The 16,183-nt window shown below is 49.8% G+C and overlaps 6 protein-coding genes across 6 annotated transcripts; 2 read left to right on the top strand and 4 right to left on the bottom strand.

The window, feature by feature from the left end:
* Positions 1–323: 323 nt before the first annotated feature.
* Positions 324–2,301, top strand: M436DRAFT_58328 (acetyl-CoA synthetase-like protein; the record flags this gene model as incomplete). The annotated part of the gene is made up of 2 exons (XM_013567195.1): positions 324–1,145; positions 1,195–2,301. The coding sequence occupies 2 exons, from the start codon at positions 324–326 to the stop codon at positions 2,299–2,301; spliced, it is 1,929 nt and encodes a 642-aa protein (XP_013422649.1).
* A 404-nt stretch (positions 2,302–2,705) lies between these two features.
* M436DRAFT_58334 (uncharacterized protein) lies at positions 2,706–4,222 on the bottom strand (the record flags this gene model as incomplete). Its single annotated transcript, XM_013567197.1, has 2 exons — positions 2,706–3,732; positions 3,840–4,222. 2 exons carry the CDS (start codon positions 4,220–4,222, stop codon positions 2,706–2,708), a joined length of 1,410 nt encoding a protein of 469 aa, XP_013422651.1.
* Positions 4,223–6,558: 2,336 nt separating this feature from the next.
* On the bottom strand, positions 6,559–7,587 carry M436DRAFT_76886 (Di-copper centre-containing protein; the record flags this gene model as incomplete). The annotated part of the gene is made up of 2 exons (XM_013567229.1): positions 6,559–6,740; positions 6,804–7,587. The coding sequence occupies 2 exons, from the start codon at positions 7,585–7,587 to the stop codon at positions 6,559–6,561; spliced, it is 966 nt and encodes a 321-aa protein (XP_013422683.1).
* Positions 7,588–9,461: 1,874 nt separating this feature from the next.
* On the bottom strand, positions 9,462–11,110 carry M436DRAFT_58267 (succinic semialdehyde dehydrogenase; the record flags this gene model as incomplete). The annotated part of the gene is made up of 4 exons (XM_013567187.1): positions 9,462–9,559; positions 9,610–10,899; positions 10,949–11,036; positions 11,090–11,110. The coding sequence occupies 4 exons, from the start codon at positions 11,108–11,110 to the stop codon at positions 9,462–9,464; spliced, it is 1,497 nt and encodes a 498-aa protein (XP_013422641.1).
* Positions 11,111–11,664: 554 nt separating this feature from the next.
* Positions 11,665–12,465, bottom strand: M436DRAFT_58306 (DUF218 domain protein; the record flags this gene model as incomplete). Its single annotated transcript, XM_013567192.1, has 1 exon — positions 11,665–12,465. The coding sequence occupies one exon, from the start codon at positions 12,463–12,465 to the stop codon at positions 11,665–11,667; it is 801 nt and encodes a 266-aa protein (XP_013422646.1).
* Positions 12,466–12,833: 368 nt separating this feature from the next.
* On the top strand, positions 12,834–14,623 carry M436DRAFT_58298 (acetamidase; the record flags this gene model as incomplete). The annotated part of the gene is made up of 2 exons (XM_013567190.1): positions 12,834–13,115; positions 13,166–14,623. The coding sequence occupies 2 exons, from the start codon at positions 12,834–12,836 to the stop codon at positions 14,621–14,623; spliced, it is 1,740 nt and encodes a 579-aa protein (XP_013422644.1).
* Positions 14,624–16,183: the final 1,560 nt, after the last annotated feature.

Genomic DNA, 16,183 nt, shown 5'->3' with positions numbered 1-16,183 from the left:
CGCCCAGCCAAAATTTCGGACAACCCAGCCGAGCCTCGGCTTGTATTTTGCGTTTTGTGGAGAGAGAGGGGCAGTGACGCCTCTTTGGAACCGGGAAATACTATGGGCAACCAGAGTCAAGCAAGCAAGCGTCCCTCGGCCATGTCAAACGCCGTTTGTGGATGATGCCATGGGCACTCTGCGCGTAATGGGTGGTCGGGGTTAGGAGGAGGATCATCAGAGTAGGTCGCGAGCGAGACCTGTCCTTACCTCACCTTCTCTCTTGCTCATCCCAATTTCCCTCCTTCTTCGAAATCCAAACGTGAGACTTTTGATACAGAACAATGGCTGCTATACCTTTAACCATCGCAGCTCCAGCAGCAGCAGCAGCATCCCTCGCCTACCTCCGCGCCAAAACCAGCTTCCCTAGCGACTACTCCATCCTCAAGGCCACCGTCGTGGGCGCACTCTACGTCAGAAGCTGCGTGAAAAACGACCGCGTCAACCTGTTCTACGAACTCGAGAAACACGCTTTGGACACAAAGACTTGCCATCGCTCTTTCCTCGCCATCCCGCCGCACATTCCCAAAGATGTTTCTACACCCGCAGACCTGGAAGGCTTGCAAGCGACGGAATTGAGCTACAAACACGTCTATGAGACGGTGTTGAAGTTTGCTGCGTGGTTGAAGCAAGAGCATGGTGTGCAGAAGGGTGATATGGTTGCCATTGACTTTACCAATAAGCCTCAATTTGTCTATCTGTGGTTTGCACTCTTCTCGCTGGGTGCGAAGGCTGCGTTTATCAACACAAATCTGCGAGGAAAGGCTTTGTTGCATTGTGTCAAGGCTTGTGAGGCGAGGCTGTTTATCGTGGATCCAGCTATTGAGGAGGCCTTGACAGACGAGGTCAAGCAAGAGCTCGGTAGTTCGGTACGACCAGTCGTTTTGGATGCGGTCACCGAGGGTTTGATTCTCGCAGCAAAGGGATTGAGAGTGCCTGATGCAGAGCGAGGAGGTAACCAGATGACCGATACGGCAGTCTTGATCTTCACCTCTGGCACCACAGGACTTCCCAAGCCAGCCGTGGTTCCTTGGAAGAAGTTTCTACTGTCTGGCAGAACCGTCAGCAATTGGCTCGGTGTCAAATCCACAGACAGATACTACACCGTGAGTGCAGCTCCCCCTCTCATCTGGCATAACGCTGACAACCACCCAGGCCATGCCCCTCTACCACAGTTCCGCAACAATCCTCAACATTTCCGTCGTCCTCCACGCAGGCGCAACGACAATCCTCTCCCACCACTTCTCCCCAAAAACCTTCTTCGCCTCAGCAACAGCCTCACGCGCAACAATGATGCAATACATTGGCGAAATGTGCCGATACCTCCTCAGCACCTCTCCCTCTCCTTTCGATAAATCTCACACCATCCGCCAGGCATTCGGCAACGGCCTACGCCCAGACGTATGGCAAAACTTCAAAGAACGCTTCAACATTCTCGAAATCGCCGAGTTCTACTCTGCCACTGAAGCTGTAGGCGGCACTTTCATCAAGAGCAAGAACAACTTTGGACTGGGTGCTGTGGGCAGAGCAGGAACAACATTGCAAACGCTTATGGGAAGTCAAACCGCAATCGTCAAACACGACGTCGAAACCGGAGAACCCTACTGCAATACCTCGAACCTCTGCGAAAGAGTCGATCCAGGAGAAGCAGGCGAATATATCAATGCATTGGATCCAAACAACATCCGCGACAAATACGTAGGATACTACGGCAACAAGAAAGCTTCGGATTCCAAGATTTTGCGTAATGTGTTTAAGCAGGGAGATGCTTGGTATCGTTCTGGCGATTTACTGCGCAAAGACGATCAAGGCCGCCTTTTCTTCGTCGACAGAATTGGAGATACTTATCGCTGGAAATCCGAAAACGTCAGCACGAATGAAGTCGCCGAAGCCCTGTCGACATCCCCTCATATTGACGAGATTAATGTCTATGGCGTAGCGCTTCCAAACCATGATGGTCGTGCTGGTTGTGCGGCTGTAATGCTCAAGTCAACTCCTTCAGCACAAACACTCAAGGAGATTGCTCAACATGCAAAGGAAAAGATGCCCAAGTTCGCGATTCCATTGTTTTTGAGAGTGGTCAAGGAGTTTGAGGTGACGGGTACGGCAAAGTATACTAAACATGGATTGAGGGAACAGGGAGTGGATCCGACGAAAGTTGGAGAGGATGGCTTGTATTGGTTGCCTGTGGGTGCCGAGGCGTATGAGAAGTTTGGCAAAAGGGATTGGGATGCTGTGGTGGGTGGTGGTGTCAAGCTTTGAGACCGATAATTCTGTATCATTCCATGACAAGACAAGGCCGCGCGAATAGTAGCAAGGTCCTCTGAATCTCCAATATCGTTTCTTCGTTTCCGTGGCATTCTTTCACGTTCTTGAATCATCCTTTTCTTCGTCATCATCCTTTCGTGAGTAGCAACAACGTTGATTCTCGTCTGGGAGTCTCCGCCGTGTATACGAACCATCGTCTTCATTCGTGATTCAATCCATCGAGAAAACCCGATGCTTCCGTTCATCAATCTTGTCAGAGCCTGAGAATTCGTGTATCTTCAGCTGCATCTCAAATTTGACAATCTTTTCTGCTCGTTTTTCCCCCATATCACATTCTTGTCTTCGTCGTGCGGGACAGAGCAGACTCAATGTCCATAGTGATAAGCGCGGGCAACCAACTAAGTCACCAAGCTTGGCCAAACAACGACTTCGACAATGCAGAGATATTTGGCGAGTGATTTTTGATAGAGGGTTGGACGAGCATGCGTACCTGCCAGACGCACTATGATCTTGTCAAAACCACCGAAAGCGAAAGGAAAGAGGACGAGAGGAATGATTGCGCAGACAACGAAGAGAGCCCATGATTTACGTTTTCCTGCTTTGTCTCTTTGTAGCCAGACGACATCATTGGCGAGGCTGTGCGTGCGTGCATTTTCGAGACGGCGTGGTGATTGTCTTTGCAAGATCAAGTCTTGGTTTTCGTCGTAGTTGGAGATGTCGAGAGGAATGGTTGGAGCGAAGGATGGAGTGCTGCTTTCGTTGGACATGTGAGGTGGTGGTGAAGGATTTGTGCCTTTTGATGGCAGTGTTCTGGGGGCCGTTTCTAGCCCGGGAGAGAGCTTTTTCACTTCCCCATAGACGGAGGTGTCTTCTTCTTGCTGTCCCATTTCAAAGACGGAGCCACTAGCAGACTCCTCGGCGTCCAAGACACCCGAGTCCAGACCAAAAAGGAACCGGGAGACCGAGGGAGGAGGATTCCGGTCCAGAATCCTGGTGGGAGGGGTGGGGACAACATCATCGCTCTCGTCCTCGCCACGGAGGGAATCCGGACAGTAGACGGGCGGAGGCAGGAGGAGAGAGGGCGCAGGACCAGGAGAGACGAGAGGAGCAGGGAAAGGTACAAGCTCACGGCGGGCGTCGACGTACGACTGGCGATCCAACTCTCCCGCGTGGATGAAGGCGTGGGAGTCATTGGACCGCTCCGACGCAGCATATGCCTCTACAAGACCCTCGATGGTGCTCAGAGAGCCGCGCTTGACTTGACCATCCATGACGGCGGAGGAGGGGAGGGTGGTGTTGTTGCCTGCGTTGATGCAGGAAGAGCTTTGGAGGAGGTAGAGGTCGAGAAGGGATGTTGAAGCTATAATAAATTCGGTCAGACCCTGTGTCTGGGAAGGAGAAGGGATTGTGTGCACGCGTAGGGATCTCGGATGGAGTGGTGTACAGCAATGAAGCTTTGAAAATGCACGAAGCAATGTGCAGAGAGGGATGGGCTATTGAGAGTAGCAAATCACGACTTACAGGAACTCGACACTGCTGGCAAAGAAGAAGAAAAGTCGTGGTTGTTGAATATTACTCGAGACGTAGCGGTCTGTGCGAGCACTAGCCCTTTTGACCGTGTGATGTCCTCGTTAACAGCACTTTCGTTCACTAAACCAACGATCGAGGCATTGGTCAGTGACAAATGTCTACTAACATCATCTGACTGGCAGTCGACATCTGTGCCACGCTTGGGATGGTCCAAAAAAGTGGTCCCGCCATACGTATCAAAACTCCATCCGCAATCCAGACTTGGCTGATATTGATCATGTTCTGGGACCAGATCAGATCGAGATGACAGTTCCTGGCATCTTTTTCGACATTTTCGCGCAAAATGAGGTTTCGACATGAACGAAAACCCACTCCAGAACGACATTAGCGATGATTGAACTTGCAGCGTCTCTTGACCAACCCAGTCCAGCAAATCAGGTGTACAGATACACAAAAAGCCACGCCAAATTCGACTCTTCCCTGTAATAACGTTGCCAATCACTTCTGGCCGAATTCTCGTGCTTTCTCCAAAAGCTTGCAAATGGAGAAAAGTGGTCAATGATGTGAGTCCAAGCAGATCCCTTCAGTTACCCTTCAGTAAACAGACGATGAGAGAGGCGCGTGCTGCGGCGAGATGCAGCACCACTACTGATTGACAATGCTCAATCGAGTTAGAAGATGAGTTGACTTTCCTTCGGCCTGGCGGGTGGGAAAGACGCGATAGTTTTTAGGCAGGCAAGGCCACAGCTGAATACTGCATGAAAGTAGTGTCTTCGTCTCGGTTCCCAGCAAGCTCTTCTTGACGATGAATGCTCAATGACAGATTCTTCAGTGCTGGCTTTCTTTCTTGGATGGTATATCTGAGCTTGGCCGAGCGTGGGAGATTGTTTGGACAGTAGTCAAGTAGAACCTCGGACGATTTGTTGGCGGGATACTTTGCAAACGACCTCTATGTACAAGGATTCAGGACGGTGTTTCTCGATGATGTCCTGTTAGATGCCTGGAACAATCCAGATATGCTTGATTCCTCAATAGCAGTTGTCGTGATGATAGCCAATTGGTGTGCAATGCCGAAAAGTCGGAAAGTGATGTCGTTAATCAGGAATTTGATTTGCGAGTTGTTTTCCACTGCGCGCAAGCAGGATTTTGAAGAGCTGAGAGCCAGATGGTAATCATGCGGGACGAGCTGGGCTCAAAACCGAGAGATTGTTGCAATTGATCTGGCCGATAAAGAGTAGAGCTTCGATGTCAGTGGACGCATACAAGATGGTTGAAGCTTGCATGTTATGGATATTCCTCCTCATGATGTTGAAACGGATATGTATCTGCATCGTTCCTTTCGATGGAGTAGAAAATCCAGCTGGTCAACCCAGAGCGCTTACCTTTCTTTCATGAGATTGGAAGGAACAAATGAGTAACTTGTGCTCAGCATCACTTTCCCAGTCTTGCAACATTACAGGAAGTCGTGACTCCCGACGCCGAGACCGCGGAAGACACTGAAAGCTCATCACACACTTCTCATGGTCATGTGAAAGCTTGTAACGTGCGCTGGTTAAAGAATGAAGATGCCTAGTCTGAGCAACAAAGTCCATCGGCATCACCCCGGGAATAAACAAGCTTTCCATCTTCTTTGTCGTCGTCGTCAGCAACAACGTCTCCTGTATTGTTCGGCCTTTCTATTTTTTTTTGATTTTCTAAGGTGGTGCATTGATGAAAAACATAATGGCAGGTCCGAGGTGCATTATAGATGACCGTTCTTGGTATACTCTCCTTTCCAAATTCAGTCTAGCTTCTCTGTGCTACAAGTTACAAATGCATAGGCTCAAAGGGATCTACCCTCTTGTCTAAGAGGAGTTGAAACTACCGAGTGACATCTGCCATCTCTCTACAATCACTCTATACCTCACTATTGTGCCCTAACTATATGAGAATAGTAAACATCATATCACTCGATAAAAACGCTTTCTGTACGCACTGCTGTCGTTAGGAAACCAACGGATCATGTTTCGAATGTAAACCTACAAGATAGAGTTTAATCTCGACAAACGTTTTGTGGTCAAAAATAGATTAGGACCATCGTTGATACACAAGATTGTGAGCTGCGGACATGGCAACAAGATTAGGGAAGGGGTACGATAGAGATAGGCAAGGCAGCAACATTTGACAGACGTGAATAGGAGAGGTCTAGTATAAACAACGGAGTCCGTGGGCCCCGAGTCCGTAATAAGGAAATGATCTCGTGCTAGCCGCGTGGCGTCAAGTAGTGATACGAGCAGTTTGAACTCTCAACGTCGAAGATGAGGTAATAGTGAATTGTGACAGAAGCAAGACCAGGAGTCAATGTTGCGACTGCTCAAAGATTGATTGGCTTCATTGGCAGGGGCAGAACATGTTCACTAAAAAGGCATTTGACAGCTCAAAGAGCCCTAAAAAACATGACAGAGATGGCAGCCCGGCGTTGAACGGTGCACCAGGGAAGACCATCAGTCACCGCCGCAACGCATTTCCTTGCAACTCAATGAAAGCGGCTCTTGTCAAATCCACAACCAGGCTCAACACCCGTCACGGACTTTCGTCTCAGCGCGATGTCACAGCAATTATAGCCATGTAGTCGATCACAGCACAGCAATAATTTTTGTCATGTACAGTGTAAGAACCGAGAATATATACATTGGTCATAAAAACATCATCATCAAGACTTTTGCATCAACGAATGCAGCCTCAAACATATCTATAGCAAAGGTCATAACCTTCTGTGGATGCAACACTCTTGACAGCAACAGAGTTGTCGAAACCTCTGATCCTCACGCGCTCATCCTCAACCTGCATTTCAGCTTTGGGATGTTGTTGTTGCCAAAGCCACCACAGACGGTCAACCTGCATCTGATGCAAGAAAAGGGGATCTGCAATGATTGACATTAACTCATGTTGCCTCAATACGAGTTTGTGAGGATCACAATAATTACCTTGAGGCAGCTCGGAGCTGGAAAGGTCAAATGGTGCCAAGGAAGTGATACGAGATTCGAGGACGTGTGCAAAGTCGTCGTAAGTGTCGGCAGCCATGATCTCGTTGAGAATTGAAGCATCGAGATGTGATTTTGCAGCTGCATCGTGGAAAGCGGCTTGTGATGATGAGTCCACGGCTGAAACCTCGCCTAGTGTCTCGGTGTAGGCAGCAGCAACGGTCCAGTCCAGGTAAGGCATATCTCCAAGGTATGCACATTCATTGCGTAGAGCAGACTCGAGTGTGTGCATGAAGAAACGATTCCAAGGGAGGTAGTCAACTGTTTGTGTCGCGTGCCAACCGGAGATGCTGTATGCAGAGAGAAAGTCACCGAGTCTGCTGCCCGAGTTGCCATTCTTGGAGGGAGTGTCGAGGAGGCAGCGAACTGCACTTCTGTAGCGTTGTTGTTCGACGGGCTTCATATTTCGCCATTCACGGCGGAGAGTGAGGTTGTCGCATGTACTTGTGGGTGCGGAGGTCGGCAATGATGTGCTGGCGATAACGGTTGCTGCCGGCTTGTGTAGGATGTGCTGAGACTTGATCAAGTGTTGTGGTTTGCTCCAATTCGAAGAGATTATTGTAGCGACTGTGCCCAGGACGAACAGCAACCATAGGAGTACAAATACTGGTCGTGCTGGAGGTGGTGATGTTGGTGATTGACTCTCGAGGTCATTGTTTTGAAGTTGTTGTCTTTCAAGCTCCAGAGCTAGTTGCTTCTTCTCTGACAGGATACTTTGTTCTGACATTGTGACTTGAGATGCAATCACGAGTAGGAATACGAGAGGAAGAAAGATTAAAGTACGGAATATCGTCCACAGTATATATTTGCAGCAAGCACGTTGCAAGACCGTTAGCGCAATCCGACGAGGTGCATATATATAGGAAAAAGTGGCTGTAGAAAGTCAAAGGTAAGCTACGAGGTTAGCGTTCAAGACATGTGCTGAGATGGTTCTAACGGTTGGAGGTGGTCAGCATCAAATGAGAGCGAGACGTTATTGCACGCCACCGGCCGGTCGGGTTCAGCTTCCACCTTCTTCGCTGTAACGAGCCTCCTAAGCCTCCACAAGACCCGAGGGTGGCTTTTGGAAGGAGGAGTGAAGTTTGTTTTTGTGACCAGAGTTCAGCTGAAGAAGGTTCATTTGGCTCGTCCCGAAGATCATGGTGTTGTAGATCTTGAGGATCTCCGACGAACATCTTCAACGTCCATACAGCATCAATCCCCGTCGAGTCTCGAGATCAAGGCGTGACAAGCGTTGTCCTACAGTGCATGGATTTCGAAATTGGAGAAGGATCAGTTCCCGGCGACCCCTCGTAGAACAAAGTCTAGCCTGCCGTGCCAAGCAATCTGGCTGTCAAAAACTGTAAAGGGGCGCGTTCTGTTTGAGGAGAAACCTGCCACGGTGCGCCGAAGGGCTTTTTCGAACACGAACTTTGATTGTGAAGATGGCGTTTTTAGATGGCTGAAAATAGACCAATCCCCAGGTGTCTTTGGACTTTGTGGTGAACACGTGCTATGTAACGGCACAAGGAAAGACAAGTCTCAATCGAACCCAAATCAACTGAGACTGGATTAGGTTCCTGGATGGGTGAGTTGCGATTGCGACATTGACGTGAACCGCGGACGACGGCGGCTGAAGAGTCGAGCCCTCTCAACCTGACGCAATTATTGAATTTCTTGCGCACTGCAGACGCACACCGTGTTTCTCCGACACTATTGCAATCACGTCTTGATGTCAGATGTCAGATGTGGATCGGCTATTACTTTTTCCTGATACAGCAATGTAACCAACCAAACTCCTTGAAAGCAGTAAAACAAAAACTCCCTGTCGCCCTCCCCTTGCGCCATGGAATTGCACCCAAGACTTGCTGTTGTTCAACGCCCTCCCATTGCGTCCTGTGATTGCACTTCATGCCATATCCGTGTTAAAAATACCCAACGCCCTTTCCTAGATGCTCCAGCACAACACTTTCAAATCACTTCTTCTCTTCGAGAGCAGCCTCGACAGCATTCTGTTCGTTGATGGAAATCAAACGAGAATCTCTGCGAGAGCTGAAGGAGGTTCTCACAGCCGCAACACCCTCAGATAGTCTGCGACGATGGAATGGCTTGCTCAACTTGTCCAAACTCTTTTCGAGGATTTGCTTTCCACGGCTTGTACCAGACTCGACGCTTTGCTGCAGCGAACTCTTGCGACTGTTTTGCTCGGGGGTCTGCTTGGTCTTGTCGTTCTTTGAGGTCTTGCGGACCTTCTTGGTTTGAGGTGGAGAGATTTGAACGTGATTGCGAGATCCAGGGGTTGGTGAGTCATCTCTTGCCATAGGAACCGGTGACTGGATGCTTGTAGGTTTCGACAGAGGAGAAGGCTCGGCGGAGGTAAGCTGTGGCGAAGGTTGTTCTGGTGTAGGCTGTGGTGAAGGCTTGCGAGGGCTGATGCCGGCCAGAACCTGGTCGCGGGCAATTTCCAGATTCTGTATAGTGTGCAAGCTGTTGACTGCTAGTTAGTTGGTTAACGAGATACAAAGGATAATAGTTTGTCGATATATCATGTGGAAGTTGTGAATGCAGAGAATGAGGATAGATATACAAATGGCCGTTGACGTATTTATCGAGAAAAAAGTCCTACTCTCCTTGCAGCGGGTTTCCCATGCCGCCTAGAGTAACCATCTTGGTGACCATGTACTCATCGATACCAATCTTGGAGCCTTCACGTCCGAAGCCTGGAGAACAATTAGCTCGGATATACTGATTCGGAATGACCTTGACTCACCTGATTGCTTGACACCTCCAAACGGCGAGGCAGGGTCGCTGATAAGACCAGTGTTGACACCAACCATACCAACCTCGAGAGCCTCAGCTACACGGTAGATGCGATGTACGTCACGGGAGAAGAAATAGCCGGCAAGACCAACTTCAGTGTCGTTGGCAAGCTTGACAACCTCGGCCTCAGTATCGAAGGGGAACAGACCGGCTACAGGTCCGAATGTCTCTTCATGAGCCAAAGCCATGTCGGTAGTCATGTCGCGGATGACAGTGGGTTGGAAGAAGTTGTCACCGAGATCAGGAAGCTTCTGACCACCAACAAGAACCTTACCACCGTGCTTGACAGCATCCTTGACATGTGCCTCAACCTTGCTGACGGCACGATCGTGAATCAAAGGACCGTGAGTGACACCCTCGTCGTAACCGTGACCGACCTTGAAGTTCTTGACCTTTTCAACAAAAGCCTCGGCGAATTTGTCGTAGATACCTCTCTGGATATACAAGCGGTTCGCACAAACACAAGTCTGACCAGAAGAGCGGAATTTGGAAGCAATGGCACCAGCAACGGCAGTGTCGAGATCGGCGTCGTCAAAGACAATGAAAGGAGCATTTCCACCGAGCTCGAAGGAGAGCTTCTTCAGAGTGTCTGCAGATTGTTTCATAAGAAGCTTGCCGACTCCAGTACTGCCGGTGAAAGACACCTTTTTGACAATGTCAGAAGATGTAATGGCCTCTCCAACTTCGGGAGTGTTCTTCATGGCTGTGATGATGTTGACGACACCAGGGGGAATGCCAGCGCGGACAGACAATTCAGCCAGAGCGGCGGCAGTGAAAGGAGTCTCACCAGGAGACTTTGCGACGACGGTACATCCAGCTGCCAGTGCAGGACCAATCTTTCTGGTGATCATGGCGGCAGGGAAGTTCCAGGGGGTAATGAGACCGCAAACACCGACGGGTTCCTTGAGGGTGAAAACCCTGTTGCCAGCGACGGTTGCAGAGATGGTGTCGCCGTATGCCCTGGGAGCTTCCTCGCTGAACCACTCGAAGAAGTTGGCAGCGTATGTGGCCTCACCCTTTGCATCAGCCATTGGCTTTCCATTCTCCCATGTAATGAGTCTTGCAATATCCTCCGAGTTCTCAACCATCAGGTCGTACCACTTGCGTAGCATCTTTGATCTTTCTCTTGCGGTCGTCTTGCGGAATTTGGGAAAGGCGGCGGCGGCGGCGTCGATGGCGAGTTGAGCGTCTTGTTTGTTCATTTCGGGCATCTTGCCAATGGGTTCGTGGGTTGCCGGGTCTGAGATGGAATTAGTAAGATGCCTTTGAATTGGTCTTGGGCATCATACCATGAACGTCAAAGGTCTGGCCCGACTTTGCATCGACCCATTTGCCATTGATGAAGGCCTGCTGCTTGAACAGCGAAGGGTCGTTGAGCTGGAAGAGATGCGGTCAGCAGCGGCACTCTGCGGATGGTCGGATCTACTCACTTTTGGCACACTGTGTCCCATGGCGTACGATCTTGAAGCTATGCTGTTGCGTGTGACTGGCTGGAACGAGGACCTGAATGCAGGCTTTGCGACGATTCGAGAGATGAAAGTCATGACAAGTCTCGGGCAAAAGGTGGTGGCTCCAACTGCTGCTGACACAAAAGTCCTCGGCTCACGATAGGCACACGCTGCTCGAGTATGACGATGAAAGAGGTCAGATGCGGGGAAAGCTCGCCGAGGTCGCCGTCGTCAATTCTGTTTCCTCCAAAAAATGCCTCTGTTGTCGATGTGAGGGAGGAAGAGCGGCTTTTGATCGAGCGCTGTTCCTTGCAAACTCTTGAGAATAATCGTGACTCGAAAAAACCCACCTACATCGCATTCGGTTTATCGATAGGCCAGCTTTCGGTGACGACCTTCAATGTGTAAACATCTGTCGCGTCTACTTTCCTTAAGAGGACGCGCCCCCACTTCTCGCTCGGATCTCCTATACCGACTTCTGTCGCAGCTCTTGTTGTGCTCCGACTTTATGCATCTCTGACGTGCATTCTTGACCGCCAATTCTTTCTCCCCACTCACTACCTTTTTGCCTGTACAGATTTATCAAGTCTGGCATATGCCTCGAGCACAGTCTCAGGCACATCAACATGCCCAATAAATCCCTTGCCTCTAGGTCCATAGCTCATCTCATCATCCCTCAATCTAACAATCTCCCCCAAAATCAATCCTAGAAATCTATCCATATCCCACAACTGCTCCTCTTTGACACCTCCACTCTCGTCAAACCTCAATCTACCATCTACTTCTTTGACTACAGGCACAAAAGTGGGACAAGCCTCAAACACCACTTGATCATCTTCAAAAGCCTTTTCAAACGACATTTTCGTCCTCAAACTCATTGTAGGATCCTGAATAACCAACACTTTGCCTTCTACAACCGAAATCCCGTGCTTTCGGAGCAACTTTTTCGTTTCTGTGGCATTGGCACCGCAATTGGTGCTTTGATCTTCAATCAACACTTTGACGGTGGAGGTTTTGGCATTATCGGTGGCATAGCAGGTATTCAGAATTTTCTGCATGACTTGAGCTTCTGGTAATCCGTTGATGCGAGAGGCGAGGTGGGCATAGTGAGGGTTTTGGGATACTGCGGTGTAGAGGTGAGGTGTGGAGTGTCCGATGCCACCGCAGAGGATCAGAGTAGGCGTGAGGGATGAGCCTCTTTGCTGAATGGCTTCGAAGAGTGTCTCGGCGCAGTGAAAGATGGCGCTGACGCAGAGGATGATTGCGTCGTAGTGTTGAGTGTCTGAAGAGGGGTCCAGTTGTATTTCCTCGTGGGAGAGGAAGGTAGAGATGGTGTTCAGGTCTTCTGCGAGAGTCATGTTGAGTGTGGGTCAAGAAGTGCACGCGAAAGTGGTAGATGTTGGAGATAAGTGTGACGATGAAGCACGCGTCACAGAGACGAAGCTTGCAGTCAACCAACCATTGATGCAGTTCTTGTCGTGTTTATCCCAACAGCTCTTACCGTATGTATGACTACACCTACCCATGACACATATCCGGTCTACATCGAAACCTGATCAAGGGAAGACAGCAGATCTCAGCAAAAGAATGAAAAACCGGCAGGGTTTCATGCTCAACTGCACGACTCGAGAACCTCGGCATCTCCACTATGACTCCCCGCATCTCTCATCCACAAGCTCTTGATCTTTGTACAGACCATCGATCAATTCTCTAGAGTTAAGCAAACATGTCACAAACAGAAGCGCCATGGCAAGTCATTGCCCGTCGCAAGCAACAAGAGCAGTCAGATACGATTCCCAAGAGTTGGACCCTCAAGACTCGTCCAGCAGCCGATCGCATCAATGTGTTAGCAATCCCGAGAGAATGTGGCATTCTAAACACTCGAGAGATTGAGATTACAGAAAAGTACGATGCGACAGCGTTGGTGCAAGAGCTGGCAGCAAAGAGGTTGAAGAGTGTAGATGTCGTGACTGCGTTCTGCAAGCGAGCGGCTATTGCTCAACAATTGGTAGGTCATTCGGTTCGCACTTCGAAGAAGCTGTACTGACACGATGTCAGACAAATTGCTTGACAGAAATCATGTTCGACGAAGCAATCGCCAGGGCGAAACAACTTGATGAACACCTCGAACGGACTGGAAAGCCAATGGGTCCTCTACACGGCTTACCAATATCAGTCAAGGACTCTTTCAAGATCGTCGGCCGAGACGCATCCATCGGTTATGCATCTCTATGTTTCAAACCTGCAGAAACCAATTCGGCGTTGATCGAAATGCTTCTTCAAGCAGGAGCCGTCATTCACTGCAAGACAAATATCCCCCTCACACTGCAAGCGCTGGATTCTCACAATAACGTCTTTGGGCGCGTGCTAAATCCTGCAAACTTGAAACTCACTGCTGGTGGCAGCTCAGGTGGTGAAGGAGCTTTGATTGCAATGCGTGGCAGTGTGCTGGGCGTAGGTACGGATGTGGGAGGCAGTATTCGTATACCGGCAATGTGCAATGGACTTGTGGGGATGAAGCCCAGTCATGGAAGAATACCATACGCTGGACAAGAGAATGGCAGTATCCCTGGCACTGAAACCTTGGGCATCAGATCTGTAGCTGGTCCAATCGCTCACAATGTCAGGGATTGCGAGTTGTTCTTCAAGGCCATCGGGGACTTGGAGCCGTGGACATATGATCCTGAGTGTGTTGCCCAGACCTGGGAACAACAGGTCGTGCGTAGTGCTATCAGAACTCCATCGCTGTCTGACCACATGAGAAGGTTGAGAATTGGCATTGTAAAAACGGATGGCATTACAACACCTCTTCCGCCGATCCAAACGATTTTGGAGGAGATCAGCAACACTTTGAAGAGCAATGCTGCTATCCAAGTCGTGGAGCTGGACGTCACGTCTCTGCTTTCTCAATGCCAGACGGTTGCCAATGGCTTGTTTGGAGTCGATGGCGCCAACACAGCATTCGATCTCATGGAAGCGACCTCAGAGCCAATCTCTCCATGGCTCAAATCACGTCTGCGCCGCAAGAAGAGTCTGGCAGCAGACAAGATACGAGACCTTCAAGCACGACGAAACGAGTTGCAGACGCGCTTCCTCGATATCTGGAAGCCACACGGCGGATACTGGAAGAATGCCTCAGGAAGCGCTGGCAATCTAGATGTCTTCATCTGCCCAGTGGCGCCTCATCCAACACCAGCAATCGACACATGGAACACCGTCTCATATACCTCAGCATTCAATTTACTCGATCTTCCAGCGGCAACGCTGCCTATCCGTCCCATTCGTGCCTCGGATCTCAATGGCAAGATATCCGATGAATCTTCGGCACCGAATGGCTGGGAGAAATATAATCGCAAGCTATGGGATGGCGATCGCAGTGTTTTCCTCGGCGGCACGTTATGCGTGCAAGTGGTTTCTCAGCGTAAGCAAGAGCGTGTGTTGTTGCAAGCATTGTCGAAATTGCAAGATTCGCTTGCAGTGCTGAAGGAAGACAAGGCGGTGAAGTCGAAATTGTAGATTGTGACTTGTAGATAGCGGGTAGCAGCAGCAGCAGCAGCGAAAACATGGAAGAATCAAAGACCAGTGTTCTGCTTGACGGCTCATTGCATCTCGAACAGCGGCATATTACAGCTGTGATATGCGCAATGTCTGTAGCAGCTGCATGTCGGTCAATGGTGTCTCATGCAGTGGCGGCTTTAGGTAGAATGCATGGTGTAACGTGGAAAGTCTCGATCCTGTGCACGCTCAAATCTTTCGTCGATGGGCGTAGCCGAGAACAACATAGTCGACTTTCTGTCATGCAAGTAGAGCGTGAGATGTTTCTCGCAAGTAAAAAAGCCTTTTGCTAAACAAGACGGAAACACTGACAGCCCTCTAGCAAATTAGGGTCATGTCGTTCTCCCGGATGGGAGATCCACTTTAGATTTGACAGCGTCCAAGCTTTCTTTTTTTTGACACTTTTGCTGCACGTCACCTGTTTGAGAAGGATATGACTCGTTCGAATCGATGCAACTTTCCGTTCGAGGGAGCGGTTGCCTGCATGAGGTTGACATGTGTTTGAGACTCGAGGTTCGAATGATGTTCCGTGTTCGAGAAAAGGCGCGTCTGAACAATACTCTGCCTTGAAGCAAGCCTTCAATAGCTGATGCGTGAACGATATTGACACTTGAACTTCGTGGCCCAATGAGCCTTTTGCCGGCCTGCATATCCGCACACGAAACCGCGATCGCAATAAATTCTTGATCCCAATGGCGGGGTTCACGCCACGGGTGGAGGTCGGACGAAATAGACGGTGCCATGTGTCTTCATGCACATCATGCAAGTCAGAAGGTGAAGGAGGGAGCACTCAACGGTCGTGCCTGCCTGCTGTCCTCGAGATCAGTTCGCACATTTGTTTGTGCAACTTCAAGAGCCGAGACTCGAGCGTTGCAATTGCTCGAGCTTGATTGACGTCTGCTTCAACGGCTATACCAAGCCCTCGAGGAAAGAAAGAAGATAACGTGGCATTTCAGGAATGTCAGCATTGGGCACCGACAATTCGGACAACCCAATAGCCGCTCAGCCCATCATATCGCGCCAGAAGAACATGCCACGCCACTAAGATCAGGGGTTCAACAAAGATCGTATCGCTTCAGCGTGCACTTCCAGAGTGTGCCTGAAAGCCATCGAAAATGCACCATGCAGACTTCCAATCACATTCTCCCCACAAAAAGGTACAAGAGTTTCGTCAAACATCCTAACACGCACCGGGCCGTGACCGTCGACAGCGCTAAACAAGACTTGGCTTTGATGCGAGTTAATAACGGGGGATGCAGCCGAGTGGAGAGGTTGATGGTGCAATCATCAAACCAGATCGACAACCAACACACCTCCGAAAAGGAAGCCATGCGGAAATATTGCATGCATTGGATCGCCTTACCAGCGAGGCAGGATTGTTCAATTAACAAAGACAAAGATCAAGGCTAGGTAGCACGGCATGGCATGGCATCAAAGAGCTAATGACGCGTGGGGTGTGGAATGTTGAGGGTCTCTTCGAGTGCAGAAGATGGGGCTCTTGTCCTGATGATTTCTTTGTTC

Source organism: Aureobasidium namibiae (assembly GCF_000721765.1).
Source record: "Aureobasidium namibiae CBS 147.97 unplaced genomic scaffold scaffold_28, whole genome shotgun sequence".
In the NCBI taxonomy this organism is placed as follows: Eukaryota; Fungi; Ascomycota; class Dothideomycetes; order Dothideales; family Saccotheciaceae; genus Aureobasidium; species Aureobasidium namibiae.
Note: the sequence above shows the minus strand (reverse complement) of the source record. Positions and strands in the feature narration are given on the sequence as shown.